At 31.8% G+C, this 13,298-nt stretch overlaps 1 protein-coding gene across 1 annotated transcript; it reads left to right on the top strand.

Annotated features, from left to right (window-relative positions):
• Positions 1–7,313: 7,313 nt before the first annotated feature.
• LOC107818761 (MYB-like transcription factor EOBI) lies at positions 7,314–11,079 on the top strand. Its single transcript, XM_016644811.2, has 3 exons — positions 7,314–7,541; positions 8,023–8,152; positions 10,550–11,079. Exons 1-3 carry the CDS (start codon positions 7,403–7,405, stop codon positions 10,881–10,883), a joined length of 603 nt encoding a protein of 200 aa, XP_016500297.1. The 5' UTR covers positions 7,314–7,402; the 3' UTR covers positions 10,884–11,079.
• The last annotated feature ends 2,219 nt before the right edge of the window (positions 11,080–13,298 follow it).

Here is a 13,298-nt window from a genome sequence, read left to right as displayed (position 1 = left end):
ATCAGCAACTCCTAAGTCTTTCATATCAAACTTGCTAGTTAGCATACGCTTAGTAGCATTTATGTTGGCAATGTCATTACTTATTATGAGCATATCATCCACATATAAGCAAACAATGACTATGTAATTTGGAACATTTTTAATGTACACACATTTATCACATTCATTTATCTTAAACCCATTTGACAACATTGTTTGGTCAAATTTCGCATGCCATTGTTTGGGTGCTTGTTTTAGTCCGTAAGGGACTTAACAAGTCTATATACCTTCTTTTCTTTACCTGGAACCACAAACCCTTTAGGTTGTTCCATGTAGATTTCTTCCTCCAACTCTCCATTTAAGAAGGCCGTCTTAACATCCATTTGATGAATTTCAAGACCATAAACTGCAGCTAACACTACTAACGTTCGTACGGACGTAATCTTATAACTAGAGAGTATGTATCAAAATAGTCAAGACCTTCTCGTTGTCTATACCCTTTGACCGCACGTCTTACCTTATATTTGTCAATAGTGCCATCATCTTTCATTTTCCTCTTAAAGATCCATTTAGAACCCAACGGTTTATTTCCAGGAGGAAGATCAACCAATTCCTATGTATGGTTGTTCAGTATGGATTCTATTTCACTATTGACTGCCTCTTTCCATAACAATGATTACGAAGAAGACATAGCTTCCTTAAATGTTTGAGGCTCATTTTCCAATAAGAAAGTCACAAAATCTGGTCCAAATGAAGTAGATGTTCTTTGACGTTTATTACGTCTTGGATCCTCCTGGTTAAGTGTACTTTCTTTTGTTTCTTCCCGAGGTCATTTAGATCCTTCACCAATCGACTCATATTCCTTTTTACATGGATATATATTTTCAAATAGCTCGGCATTATCTGATTCTATAACCGTATTGTTATGAATGTCGGGATTTTCTGATTTATGAACCAGAAATCAATATGCTTTACCATTAGTCGCATATCCTATGAAAACACAATAAATGATTTTCGGTCCTATTTTTACCCTTTTGGGTTTAGGAACTTGCACTTTTGCCAAACACCATCACACTTTAAAATAATTCAAGTTGGGCTTCCTTCCATTCCATTTTTCATATGGAATGGATTGTGTTTTGCTATGGGGTACTCGATTTAGTATTCGGATAGCCGTAAGAACGGCTTCCCCCCACAAGTTCTCTGGCAAACCAAAACTTATCAATAATGCGTTCATCATCTCTTTTAATGAACGATTCTTTCTTTCTGTAATTCTATTGGATTGGGGCATGTAAGAGACCGTTGTTTGATGAATAATTCCATATTCTAAATATATTTGTTCAAAAGGAGATTCATATTCACCACCCCTATCACTTCTTATTATTCTGATTTTCTTATTAAGTTGCATTTTAACTTCATTTTTGTATTGCTTGAATGCGTCTATTGCTTCATCTTTACTATTAAGTAAGTAAACATAGCAATATCGAGTACTATCGTCAATAAAAGTTATGAAATACTTCTTTCCTCGCAAGATGGTATTGACTTCATGTCACAAATATCTGTGTGAATTAAGTCTAAAGGATTTGAATTCCTTTCAACTGACTTATAAGGATGTTTAACATACTTAGATTTCACATATACTTGATATTTTGATTTGTCACATTCAAACATAGGCACTACTTCCAAATTAATCATTTTCCGCAAGGTTTTATAATTAACATGACCCAAACGTATATGCCATAATTCATTTGACTCAAGTAAGTAAGACGAAGCTGGAATTTTATTATTATTTTCAACAACCATTACATTCAGCTTGAAAAGGCCCTCAGTGAGGTAACCTTTTCCTACAAACATCTCATTCTTACTTATTACAACCTTATCGGATACAAATACACATTTAAAACCGTTCTTAACCAGAAGTCCAGTAGAGACTAATTTCTTCCTAATCTCGGGAACATGAAGGACGTTGTTCAAAGTCACCACTTTGCCGGAAGTCATTTTGAGAAATATCTTCCCACATCCTTCAATCTTGGCCTTTGCAGCATTTCCCATAGAAATCGTCTCATCGGGTCCAACAGAAGCATAAGTAGAAAAAGCTTCTCTAACAGCACAAACATGGCGAGTGGCTCTAGAATCAATCCACCAATCTTTAGGATTGCCCACCAAGTTGCATTCGGAAAGCATGGAACATAAGTCATCAACATCATCATGCTTTTCAACCATGTTTGCTTGACCCTTCTTCTTGTCTTTCTTCGGAGCACGACACTCCGTAGATTTGTGTTCGGTTTTTTCATAGTTGTAGCAGTTTCCACTGAATCGCTTTTTGCTTGGGTTGTATTTCGGTCTAGAAGCCTTCTTCTTCTTTTTGTTCTCTTCAACAATATTTGCTCCCATTATTGTTGAGTTTCCACGGCCTCTCTTTTCAGCAACTTTGTTGTCCTCTTTGATTCTCAACCGAACAATGAGATCTTTAAGGGACATCTCCTTGTGTTTGTGTTTCAAGTAGTTTTTGAAGTCCTTCCACAAAGGAGGCAACTTCTCAATCATCGCTACTACTTGGAATGCTTCATTGATGACAAGACCTTCTATGGAATTTTTGTTAGTAAAAATACTAAGATTACTACTTTCAACATCAATATTAATTTGATTTCTACCTTCAGCAAGGAGATCGTGAATAATCACTTGCAATTCTTGGACTTGGGTAATAACAGACTTGATATCTACCATTTTATAGTCCAAAAACTTTGCATCAACGAACTTCTTCAACCCGACATCTTCGGTTTTGTATTTCTTTTCAAGAGCAGTCCACAGTTCCTTTGACGTTTTCACGCCACTGTAGACGTTATACAAAGCATCCTCCAGCCCGCTTAGAATATAATTCTTGCACAAAAAATCTGAATGCTTCCACGCCTCAATCACAAGAAAGCGTTCATTTTCTAGAGTTTCATCGGACAACACAGGAACATCTTCCTTGATGAACTTCTGGAGACTTAGAGCAGTCAAGTAGAATAACATCTTTTGCTGCCAACGCTTGAAATCAATCCCGAAAAATTTTTCGGGTTTCACTGCCGGTGCCAATGCTGTCGGTGTAGTTCGGCTTGTTGAGGCATTGACATTCACCATCGGAACAACTTGGTTCACATGATCATTAGTCATTTCTGTAAAAGAATGACACAAACGTTAAAATCACGTAGATTTTAATAGAGTACAAAACCGCAAAGGTTTTACTCTCCAGAAATAGTGAGTACAAATACAGACAATATATTAAATTCCCTAAGCTTGTTAGTAAACTGTATTTGTAAAATAATTCTGGAAATATAAATGAACATAAACAGGAATGAACAACGAAATAACAGAAAACCAATTCGAGCCCACTGAATTCACAGTGTTTCCTTAAGGAATTTAATCCCCTCCTAGTACCCAAGGTTATGGATTATTTCCTCCCAGGATAGAACGAATTACACACTGGTGTAGTGGTACTTCAAACCCCAGTGTTTCAGCGAACACAAAGTTCGGTAACAAATCACACTTATTGTTGCTTTGTTTGATGCTAAAAGTATGCAGAAGAAGGAGGAAAAACTTAGAAAATCGTATGGAAATTTTGAGCAGAATAGCCTTGTATTTATAGCCAAAGTTGGGCTGAAATCTGAAGAGGTGCAACTCTTCAGAATGGCTGTTTATGCAAAACGGCCACAACATAAATGCCATAACATAAATAGATATTTACTCAACAATAAAGAGGGAAAATTGAAGATGGTAGTTAATTTTCTGTTACCAAAACAGAAAAATGGATTGGATTTAATATTAATATTTAATATTAATATTCTGTTATTAAGACAAATATTTAATAACATTTCTGTTAATATTTTACTATTAACAAATAAATTTGGTCCAAAAAATTAATCAATCAATATCCGAAGCCGAGCCGAGCAGGCGACAACGACGACGGCGCGAGGCTTGCCTTCTTCTCAACTCTTTAAGAGCTAGAAAAAGAGAAATTCCTTATATACCCATAAAAAACCTCTTCCTCTTCCAATATGGGACAATGTCCCTTTTGCCAATGGGGCAAACTTAAAATTTCACTCAAAAATTTCATTTCCCTCCGTTTACCATTCACCCTCTTTTAAGTATTTAATATATTAAATACATAAAACCCCAACAAGTACTACTATATTTTTGCATATAGGGAGTAGAAAAGCTCAGAAAACTCAAAAGCATAATGATAGAAGGAACAACGGCAAATCACGGTGAGGAACTTGGTTTATACAAGATTGCCCGAAATAGGTCTTGATTGGAGTTCAATGCATCATTTGCAAAGTATAGAGTCATCACAAATCATTTGGATCTTTTGTAGCACTACGCGTGTCTGTACAAATTTTATTCGGTATTTAGTATTCGTATTGGGTCTGACTAATTCGAATTCTAGTTCTAGAAGAGATTTCTTTTTAAGAGTGGAAGGATTTTATCTATCCGCAATATCGTTAGTGGTGCGTGTCTGTACATTAATCCAATTGCAGGCTAGTTAGCTACGAGCATTAAAAACAAATTAAAGGGAATCTTATTTAATTTAACATGCATCTCTTACCAATTTTTTCCTGTTTTGAACACAGACTGCCAAATTCTTTATGCTCAATTAATACCTCAACAGTTTATTAACAGATAAAGACTAATAAACATTTTGGAGAGTACGGAGCTTATATACTGCAGTGCTTGCCATGATTGTTAATCAATAAGACTTTGTTCCGTTGTGTTTTTAGGATCTAAATTCTAGGGTGTGTTTGGTATAACGAAAAATATTTTTCGTGAAAAATGTTTTCCAAAAAAATATTTTCTTGAAAAATGTTTTCCTTCCTACCAATCATTTTGTATCGAAATGTCATTTCGAAATGGTGGGGATCGATTTCAAAAACTGACAAAATTTGGGCTTATTGTAGATTTTGGTGCATTTAAGGTCAACGTACGAGTATCTTTATCCGTTTAATTCCTTTTAGCAATACTTTAATTGAGCCTTTGTTTGCGTTGGATTCCATATAGTAATAATCTAAGATTATTTAGGAACCATGGGCGGATATAGTATATTACTTAGGGATTCAACTAAATCGATAATTTTTTATGCGAAGTAAAATTTTATATGTAAAAATTGATTTAAATTGTAAAAATAGTAGATATGAATCTATAACTTTAACAATATAATAAGTTCAATATGCTAAAACCTTATTAAAAGTTAAGTTCATAGAGTTTAAATACCGGATCCGCCTAATGGGAACTTCAAATTTTCTCCAAATCATTCATTAAAGAGTCATGTTGTAATGAAACTTAACTCTTGAAAACGTAAAACATGATAAAGAACAACATGCAATACATACATTTAGAATGTAATTGAATAACGTAATATGAGCATAAAATAAAATATAACTTACTTAGATGCATTGTTGAATATTAAAATCAAAATGTTTGACTATATATATATATATAAAACGCACGCTTCGTTGTACTACTTTAACTACATATATAGCATGTTATAGTATATGTTAGTGTATTCATTATTTGTATTATAAAAGTATTAACGGATTATATTTATAATATTTAGATAGTGAATATAAAAGTGATTCATAATTTATCAGATTAAGTACATCTTGTCACTTGTTTTGATTGATTTTGATTTTAAAAAATGATGCCAAACCATGTTCGCTTTTAAATGATACTAGTTTTCGGGTACGCGTGTACCCGTTAGAATAAGTAAAGTTTTTAAATCACATAACTATTATATTAAAAGTTATAATTAAGTTATATAGTAAAAGTAAAAAAAATATATAAATTTCTGAAAATTATGATATTGATCTTATTTGGTTAACTCAATAAAGGAAAAAACTTTCACATAAAAGTTCTCAAATTATGTCAATCACTATACTACACTTAAATTTGTCACATTATATATAAATAATCTTTTAGAAATTTATTATATATCTACCTGTATTTTTTTTAAAAGATTGTTGTATTCTTAAAATGTTAATTAGCACATATTCGTTTGTAAATTCAATCCTTGAAATCATGTGCCACAAGTGTTCTAATGCCAACATGGCAGTAAAGTCATACAAGCCAATGAAAATATTTAGTATTTTTTTTAAAATTTTTTTAAAGGAAATACTTGAACCCATAATAAGGATTGAACATATTAAAACGAATTATTTGATAATGCACTGATGTATTTTGATCCAATCGAAATGAGCGTACTAACAAAATATTAAGCCAGTAACTTTTTATTTTGTCATCACGTTTGATCGAGTTAGACTCCTCTAATTACCAAAGGTTACTCTTGAAGAACACAAATTTTAAATTATAATATAGTAAAGTAAAAGAGGTAATCAAATTAACTTTTTCGTACCAAATACGAGCAGCTTGAGCTGGCATAACAATTAGTAATTTTAACTATAAACATAGAACAAAAATAATCTTGAATTGATAAAATCTTCAATTGTTATGACTTAGAATGCCCAACCAATTTTATGTTACGAATGCAATGATCAAAACAACATGTACAATATGTATAAATAAGTCAATTTTAAACTAATGATCATATATCAAATATTATAAACAAAAATTACAATTGATAACTTTTCAATTTGCAGTTATTTGCTTAATCTTGAAAACATGTTATAGGTTAGAAAATTTACCTCAAAATCACACGTAAATTTATCTATATAGATGTCGATACTATGAAGAGCTTATGATAAAAAATATAAAAATTGTGGTTTCTCTTATAGTTGTGGTCAGCTCCTTATTGACCACCTTATTCTAAATTATTTTGGTCCTAAAATTCTAAAATCCTAAAGAGAAGACATAAAACCTACTATTGATAATCTAAACCTAATTAAACAAAGAAAAGATACAATGTAAGTAAAGCATTACTATAAAGTAAGAAAAATCTATTCTAGTCTAGATCCTAAACCTAAACGAAACAAAAAATATACAAAAAAATACGGAAAGAATCCTAAACAAAGTAAAATCTAAAGAATCATGAACCAAAAGGAAATCACACGCTATTATATTTTTTCCTAAAATAAAAAAATTAATTACTACAATTACAATTTTATCCAATATAGAATTCACTTACGAAGGGTAAAAAAGACGATCAACATTTCGATAGGGCCTTCGTGCTTTTAATATAGTATAGATATATTAGCAGTATCGATTTATAAGTATATTAAGGCACTTAAGAATTTATTTAGAGCAACTTAGGCTAAAAGTTATTTTGTGCCTGGCTGATTAAAGACTGAATTACTAGTACAAAATCTCATCTTAGTTAGCCCCTATAAATATAAGTCCAACTAACATTAGTTCCTCGTCAAAATCCCACATCTAAAAACCACCTTATCTCTCTCTTCTCTCCTTTATATTTTCCTCTTTTCCCACTCTCATAAAAAAAATGGATAATAAAAGAACATGCAATTCTCACGATGTTGAAGTTAGGAAAGGTCCTTGGACTATGGAAGAAGATTTGATTCTCATCAATTATATAGCTAATCATGGTGAAGGTGTTTGGAATTCCCTTGCTCGATCTGCTGGTAATTAATTAACTAGGACTAACTCTCTTTTTTTTAATTAAAATGAACCCTAAATACCGTTTCGTCTTGTACACTTGTTCTTCCTCTCTTTTATTTCTTCCTTTTATTAAAAAAAAAAAATTCTTACATGAGAGATCAGTGTAAGGGAACGGGAAAGAATAGTGTGAATCAGAGACAAATCAAGGATTTGAAATTTATAGACTTTAACAACGGTCTCAAGTTAATCTACAATAATAACTGAGTTTACAATCAAATATTTTTAGTGAACTTTTTAATTAGTATATATAAAGAATATAGACAAAAATTAATGAGTTCACGTGAATCTATATATTGTACCGTGTAAATTGAACCTACACCTAGTATGTGGCAAGAAAACTCCCTCCCACTACTATATATACCACTAAACCATAACCTTAGTAGTTCCGAATTTTTATTTTTTTAGTTTATATATATTAAATGTTACTTTTTTAAATTGTGGTAGGTCTCAAGCGTACTGGAAAAAGTTGTAGACTCCGGTGGCTAAACTATCTCCGGCCGGATGTTCGGAGGGGAAATATTACACCTGAAGAACAGCTCTTGATTATGGAACTGCATGCCAAATGGGGAAACAGGTGAGTTATTAATTAATAAATTTACTTCTAGTATTTTGATTATTACATCAAGTGAAATATATAGTTGGAAATTTTTTTTTATAAAAAAAATGGTGTAATTTTCTTCTTCAAGTTTTTGATTCTCCCATATGAGTGTCTTTTGTGTTGAGTGGACAAAGAGAAATTTTCCAAAATTGGTTCATAGAACTAGATTTGGCATGTGAGAGAGTGAGGAAGAATTTGCAACGTGCGAGATGTAACCAAGATTTGTTTATTGAATTTTTTATTTATTTATACGAGTATATATAGTATGAAAAAGAATATATGTATAATTCCTGACCGACTTAATTATTAAATTATTACTCATACAACGTGTAAAAGTTGTGTTCAAAGATTTTATTCTACGGAAGCAACTCCGTACATCGATCTTCTAATATTTTCTATTTTTGGGAAGATTTGAATTACTTTTCGTCAACCATTTTTGGGTTTACGGCTTGATTTGACAGTCTGAAATTCTTTAAGATTAATCACGTAAAGGGTATTCCGTCCAAGTTGATTAATTAACATGAAAGTACAAAACGATGTCACTTCTACAGTAATTACATTAATTTATTATGCTTTACAATATACATAGAAAAATATTATGATTAATTACAAACTCATTTGGCCACCATAATTAGTAAACAAGGACAGGGATTCAGCCTTGCATTATAGCAGGATATGACACATGGATTTCACTTAATACTTATATACATATTTTTACACTATCAGTATATTTTAACGTTGTTATCTTATGTTTCTGATTACCAACCCTACTTTTTAATGTATAATTATCTATAATTATTCTTTTATAATGTTACTAAGTTAGTTAAAACCATGAGATATTGTGAACGAGCTGAGCCAAAAGAATAGAAGTAATTTCCATCTAAAGAAGAACCCATTGAATTGAATCACATGCTAAGGCCTTTAATCTATCAGTTGAAAGATCGAAGCAGAAGCTCTTCTCCAATTTGCTTTGATTGAAGCAGACAGCTACCTTATTCTTTTGGCTTTTTATGAAGACAAGGCCCCCCTCTTCCTACCCTAGGTTTTTACAGTCGGAGTTTAAGTTATATACACGTGGTATAAAATTTGTTACCTCTATTGTAGTACTCCTTCCGTTTAATTTTAGATGAGGTAATTTGACTCGACACAGAGTTTAAAGGATAAAAAGAAAATTTTTGAAACTTGTGATCTTAAAAGCTTAAGCGGTAAAAACTTTGTGGGACCATGACATTTGTGTAGTTATAAAAACTTATCATTAAGGGTAAAATGAGAGTTTAAAGTTGAACTATTTCCAATTATATAAATGTGTCATTCTTTTTAAAACGGACTAATAAGGAAAGTTTGTTATCCAAATTGAAACAGAAGAATTAGAAAACGCCCCCCGCAGTAACTTTATTCTCTATCGCGATTCCCGCGGACCAATTTTTGATGTCTCTGTCGCTGACGTTCGTCAAGCAGGTTGCTGGCTCTTTTTTTTTGGTTTCCCACTCGGTGTTCGGCACTCGCATTGGAGCCCGACTATATTCGGATTCGCACCGGGTAAGGCCCCATTCGGGGGGTAGCGCTCCCTATCAAGGATTTTTCCATACCCAGAGCTCGAACTCGAGACCTCTGGTTAAGGGAGGAGCATCCCTATCCACTGCACCACATCCTTTGGCGGTGGTTGCTGACTCTTATCGTAAAGTATTCTGTTGAACAACCCTTTATCCTTCTGGAGGCATTGGAGAATGTAGGAATTAGGAAATGAGTTATTAGTTGGAAGTTAGGGTTTTTGTGGCTTTCCCTAGTTTCAAAGTCATTTTGACAGTTGAGTTTCCTTTATATAAGAAATGGAGGCAAAAACAGACTTGAATTCAGCCACAAATTAAACGTGACTGAAAAACACTTATATCAATATGGAATTACTAGTGCTCTACTTTCCAGTCGAGAATTTGGTACATTATCGCATCCGCAGCCATAATGCTATAAATAATTACCAGAAGGTGCAATATATATATATATATATAAAAGTCTCATGTTAAAGAGTAAAGACATTATCAGGATTAAAGAATATTATAATAATTATCTAGACTAGACTAGATGGTGATCAGTATACAAGTTGGTAGACGATTGTTAGCAGAACAAATTAAAGAAAATACACTTCATTAGAAGGATTTAAGTTATACCACTAATTTACATGTGTAAATATTTTTCACACTAATAATATAATTAATTTAACCTATACGATAGCAGGTTATCATTTTTACCAGGTTATCAACTACGTAATGTTTATCATAGAGATTTATCTGTAATTACCTTATAATGTTGTGACTTGATTGTGCAAATACTTTATATACGTTAGTGCAAAGAATTTAAACTAATCATTTTGAACAGGTGGTCAAAAATTGCAAAGCATTTGCCAGGAAGAACAGATAACGAGATAAAGAACTACTGGAGGACAAGGATTCAAAAGCACATTAAACAAGCAGATGAAGGCATGAATATTAGACCATCATCAAATTCTGAGAACAACCATCATCAACAAGCAAGCACAAGCCAAGTTTCTACTGAAAATAATACCATTGAAACCTACTCTCCATCATCTTACAATGGAAATAATATGGGCACAACTAATTTTCAGGCCAATTTTCCAGCTGAAACAAATGAAAATATTTGGAGCATGGAGGACCTTTGGTCCATGCAATTGCTTAATGATGCAACCAACTAATATATAGCTATATATGTAAAGCATTAAAAATTCCGAATCATATTCCCATGTCTCTCCTGCTTCATGAGTCACTGTGTAATACAACTATCAAACTTATGAGTTTAACTTTTATGCATTAATTAACAGTATTGTAAATAGATACACAATCAAGTTACTTAAGTACATGGTAATTACAGGTAAATTTCTATGATAAGAATTACTCCCTTTTTTGTAACTTGATAAAAATGATGCGCAACTAATTTGCTATCATATGTTAAACTATACATTAATATTGTAAAATATCTTCACAGTATTGTGTATCAACCATGCAAGAGGGGAATTCTAGAAGTAGGGAAAATGTAATTAATTAAGGGAAATGGCGGTGATCAGTTAATCCATTAAATCATGAACACTTGGAAAAGAGTTTAGTTCCTTTTTTTTTTCCTTCTAATTATATTATTATTATGGATAGTTTTTCCTAAAAGAAACATGCAATAATCATGTTTGTCTTATAGCCTGTTTGGCCAAGTTTCGAAAATCAGCTTATTTTGGGAAGTATTTTTTTCAAAAGTACTTTTGGTGAAAATTAGTTTGTATTTGGCTAATTAATTTGAAAAGTACTTCTGAGCAGCAATTAGTATTTACCCAAGCTTTTAAAAAGTGTTTCTAAGTATATTTTTCTCAAAAGTGTTTCTGGGGAGAAGCTACTTTTTTCTGCTTCTCCAAAATTGTTTCTCTTTTTTTCTTCCAAAAGTTTGGCCAAACACTTCAATTTTGAAATAAAAAACACTTTTTTTTTTTTTTTTGAAAAAGCTAGGCCAATACAGGCTATAAAAAAAGTGCTTTTAGGTTTGAAAAAGTTGGGCCAAACAGGCTATTAATCTGCCTCTAAATCGAAAATGTGGTAATCACTTGACGAATAATATGCAAGCTCAGCAACTACTTATCTAAGCTAATTACTTTTAGTGATTGGAAAATTCGTTTTGAAAAAGACACCACTTTGATTAATTATATTAGAGTACTGAAATATGTATTATCATACATCAAAATGAAATTAGTAATAATAAATTAAAAAATAAACAAAAAATGGACGGGGAAAAGGCCATATAGACTAAATTACAAAAAGTGAAATACGTTACCTAGAGTAAGATTTTCGTACAGTATGAATATATAAATTAAATTCAACGTAAATCATTCAAAATTACTAATATGTACGGGCTGCCAACATATACCGAACTGAATTCACTCGAAATGGACGTGTGGAAAGGCAATATAGCTATTTTGAGAAATTTCAATCTTTGGCTTTCCACAATTAACTACATTTGTGCATGGATTTGCATGGATGAAGTCCGACGTGAGCCTAACTTTTAAGTATTTAGAAGGAAGTCTTCACATGGTCTCTATCAGTTCACATCCAACTTTCATAACATGTTGCTTCATCATTTTGATTAGTAAGTAATCAGGGCCAAATTGGTTCGGCTGGACTCAATAGCTTTAATTCTAATATTTCTGTATTGCTATTAAAAAGGTCACTAAATATATACAAAAATTAAATTAAGAACCCAAACGAAACCCCTAAACGCATTATCTTGCAATTTAAAACTCAAAAAGTTTAAATCTCGACTTCGCCTCTAAATTTGCATGCCCTATTAATCAAAAGTACTTGATATTTTGTTATAACTTTTTTTACGCGTAACTAATGTACTAATGGAAACAACAACCCACTTAGGCACTTCAAAGACTTACACAAACTTGATGTTTAGCCTCATACTTATTTAGGAAGGATCTTTCACGTCATTTGTCGTTTTATGTAGCATAAGTTGATCATTGTTGGACCATTGTCTTGATTCATTAATTGTTTAATTTCTTTTTCCATTATTGTCGTATAGTCCATACATCTATATCTATCTATCTATACTATATTAAAAGCACGAAGGCCCTTAGCGAAATGTCGTTCGCCTTTTTTACCCTTTAAAATTGAAGTTCACACTAGACAAAATAGTCATTTAATTATTCTCCTAATATTTAGTTCTTGAAATTGACTAAAATTTTTGTTATTAAATTATTTTCCATTGAACACTAGGCAGGAAACCCTAAAATTTAGGACTTTAAAGTCAATTAAAACTTTACTTAACTTAAATATTTTTCTTATTTGAATTATATATGTCACATAATTATAATTCTTACATGTTGCTTTCATGGATATATATTCTGTGAAAAAAGTAAATAACGTGTGTTTTAAATAAAATTAAAGTAAATAACTGATCCATCAATTTTATGCCTAATATTTAAAAAGGCACGTAAGAAATAGTGCATTTAAGTCATAGTTTTGATTTTAAAAAAATGAAAACATTAATGATAATTCATATTAAGGTGACATGAATTTAGACTTTAAAAAGCAATTGTGACATTCTATTTTCTTTTAACAATAAGGAC

This window comes from Nicotiana tabacum, chromosome 3 (assembly GCF_000715075.1).
Source record: "Nicotiana tabacum cultivar K326 chromosome 3, ASM71507v2, whole genome shotgun sequence".
NCBI classification, from domain to species: domain Eukaryota; kingdom Viridiplantae; phylum Streptophyta; class Magnoliopsida; order Solanales; family Solanaceae; genus Nicotiana; species Nicotiana tabacum.
This window is presented reverse-complemented; position numbering and strand designations above follow the sequence as displayed.

Excerpts from the sequence above, each read along its gene's own strand:
- LOC107818761 (XM_016644811.2), top strand. The coding sequence starts at position 7,403 with ATGGATAATAAAAGAACATGCAATTCTCACGATGTTGAAGTTAGGAAA. Across the intron at positions 7,542-8,022 it reads TTCCCTTGCTCGATCTGCTG|GTCTCAAGCGTACTGGAAAA; the intron begins GTAATTAATTAA and ends AAATTGTGGTAG. Across the intron at positions 8,153-10,549 it reads CATGCCAAATGGGGAAACAG|GTGGTCAAAAATTGCAAAGC; the intron begins GTGAGTTATTAA and ends CATTTTGAACAG.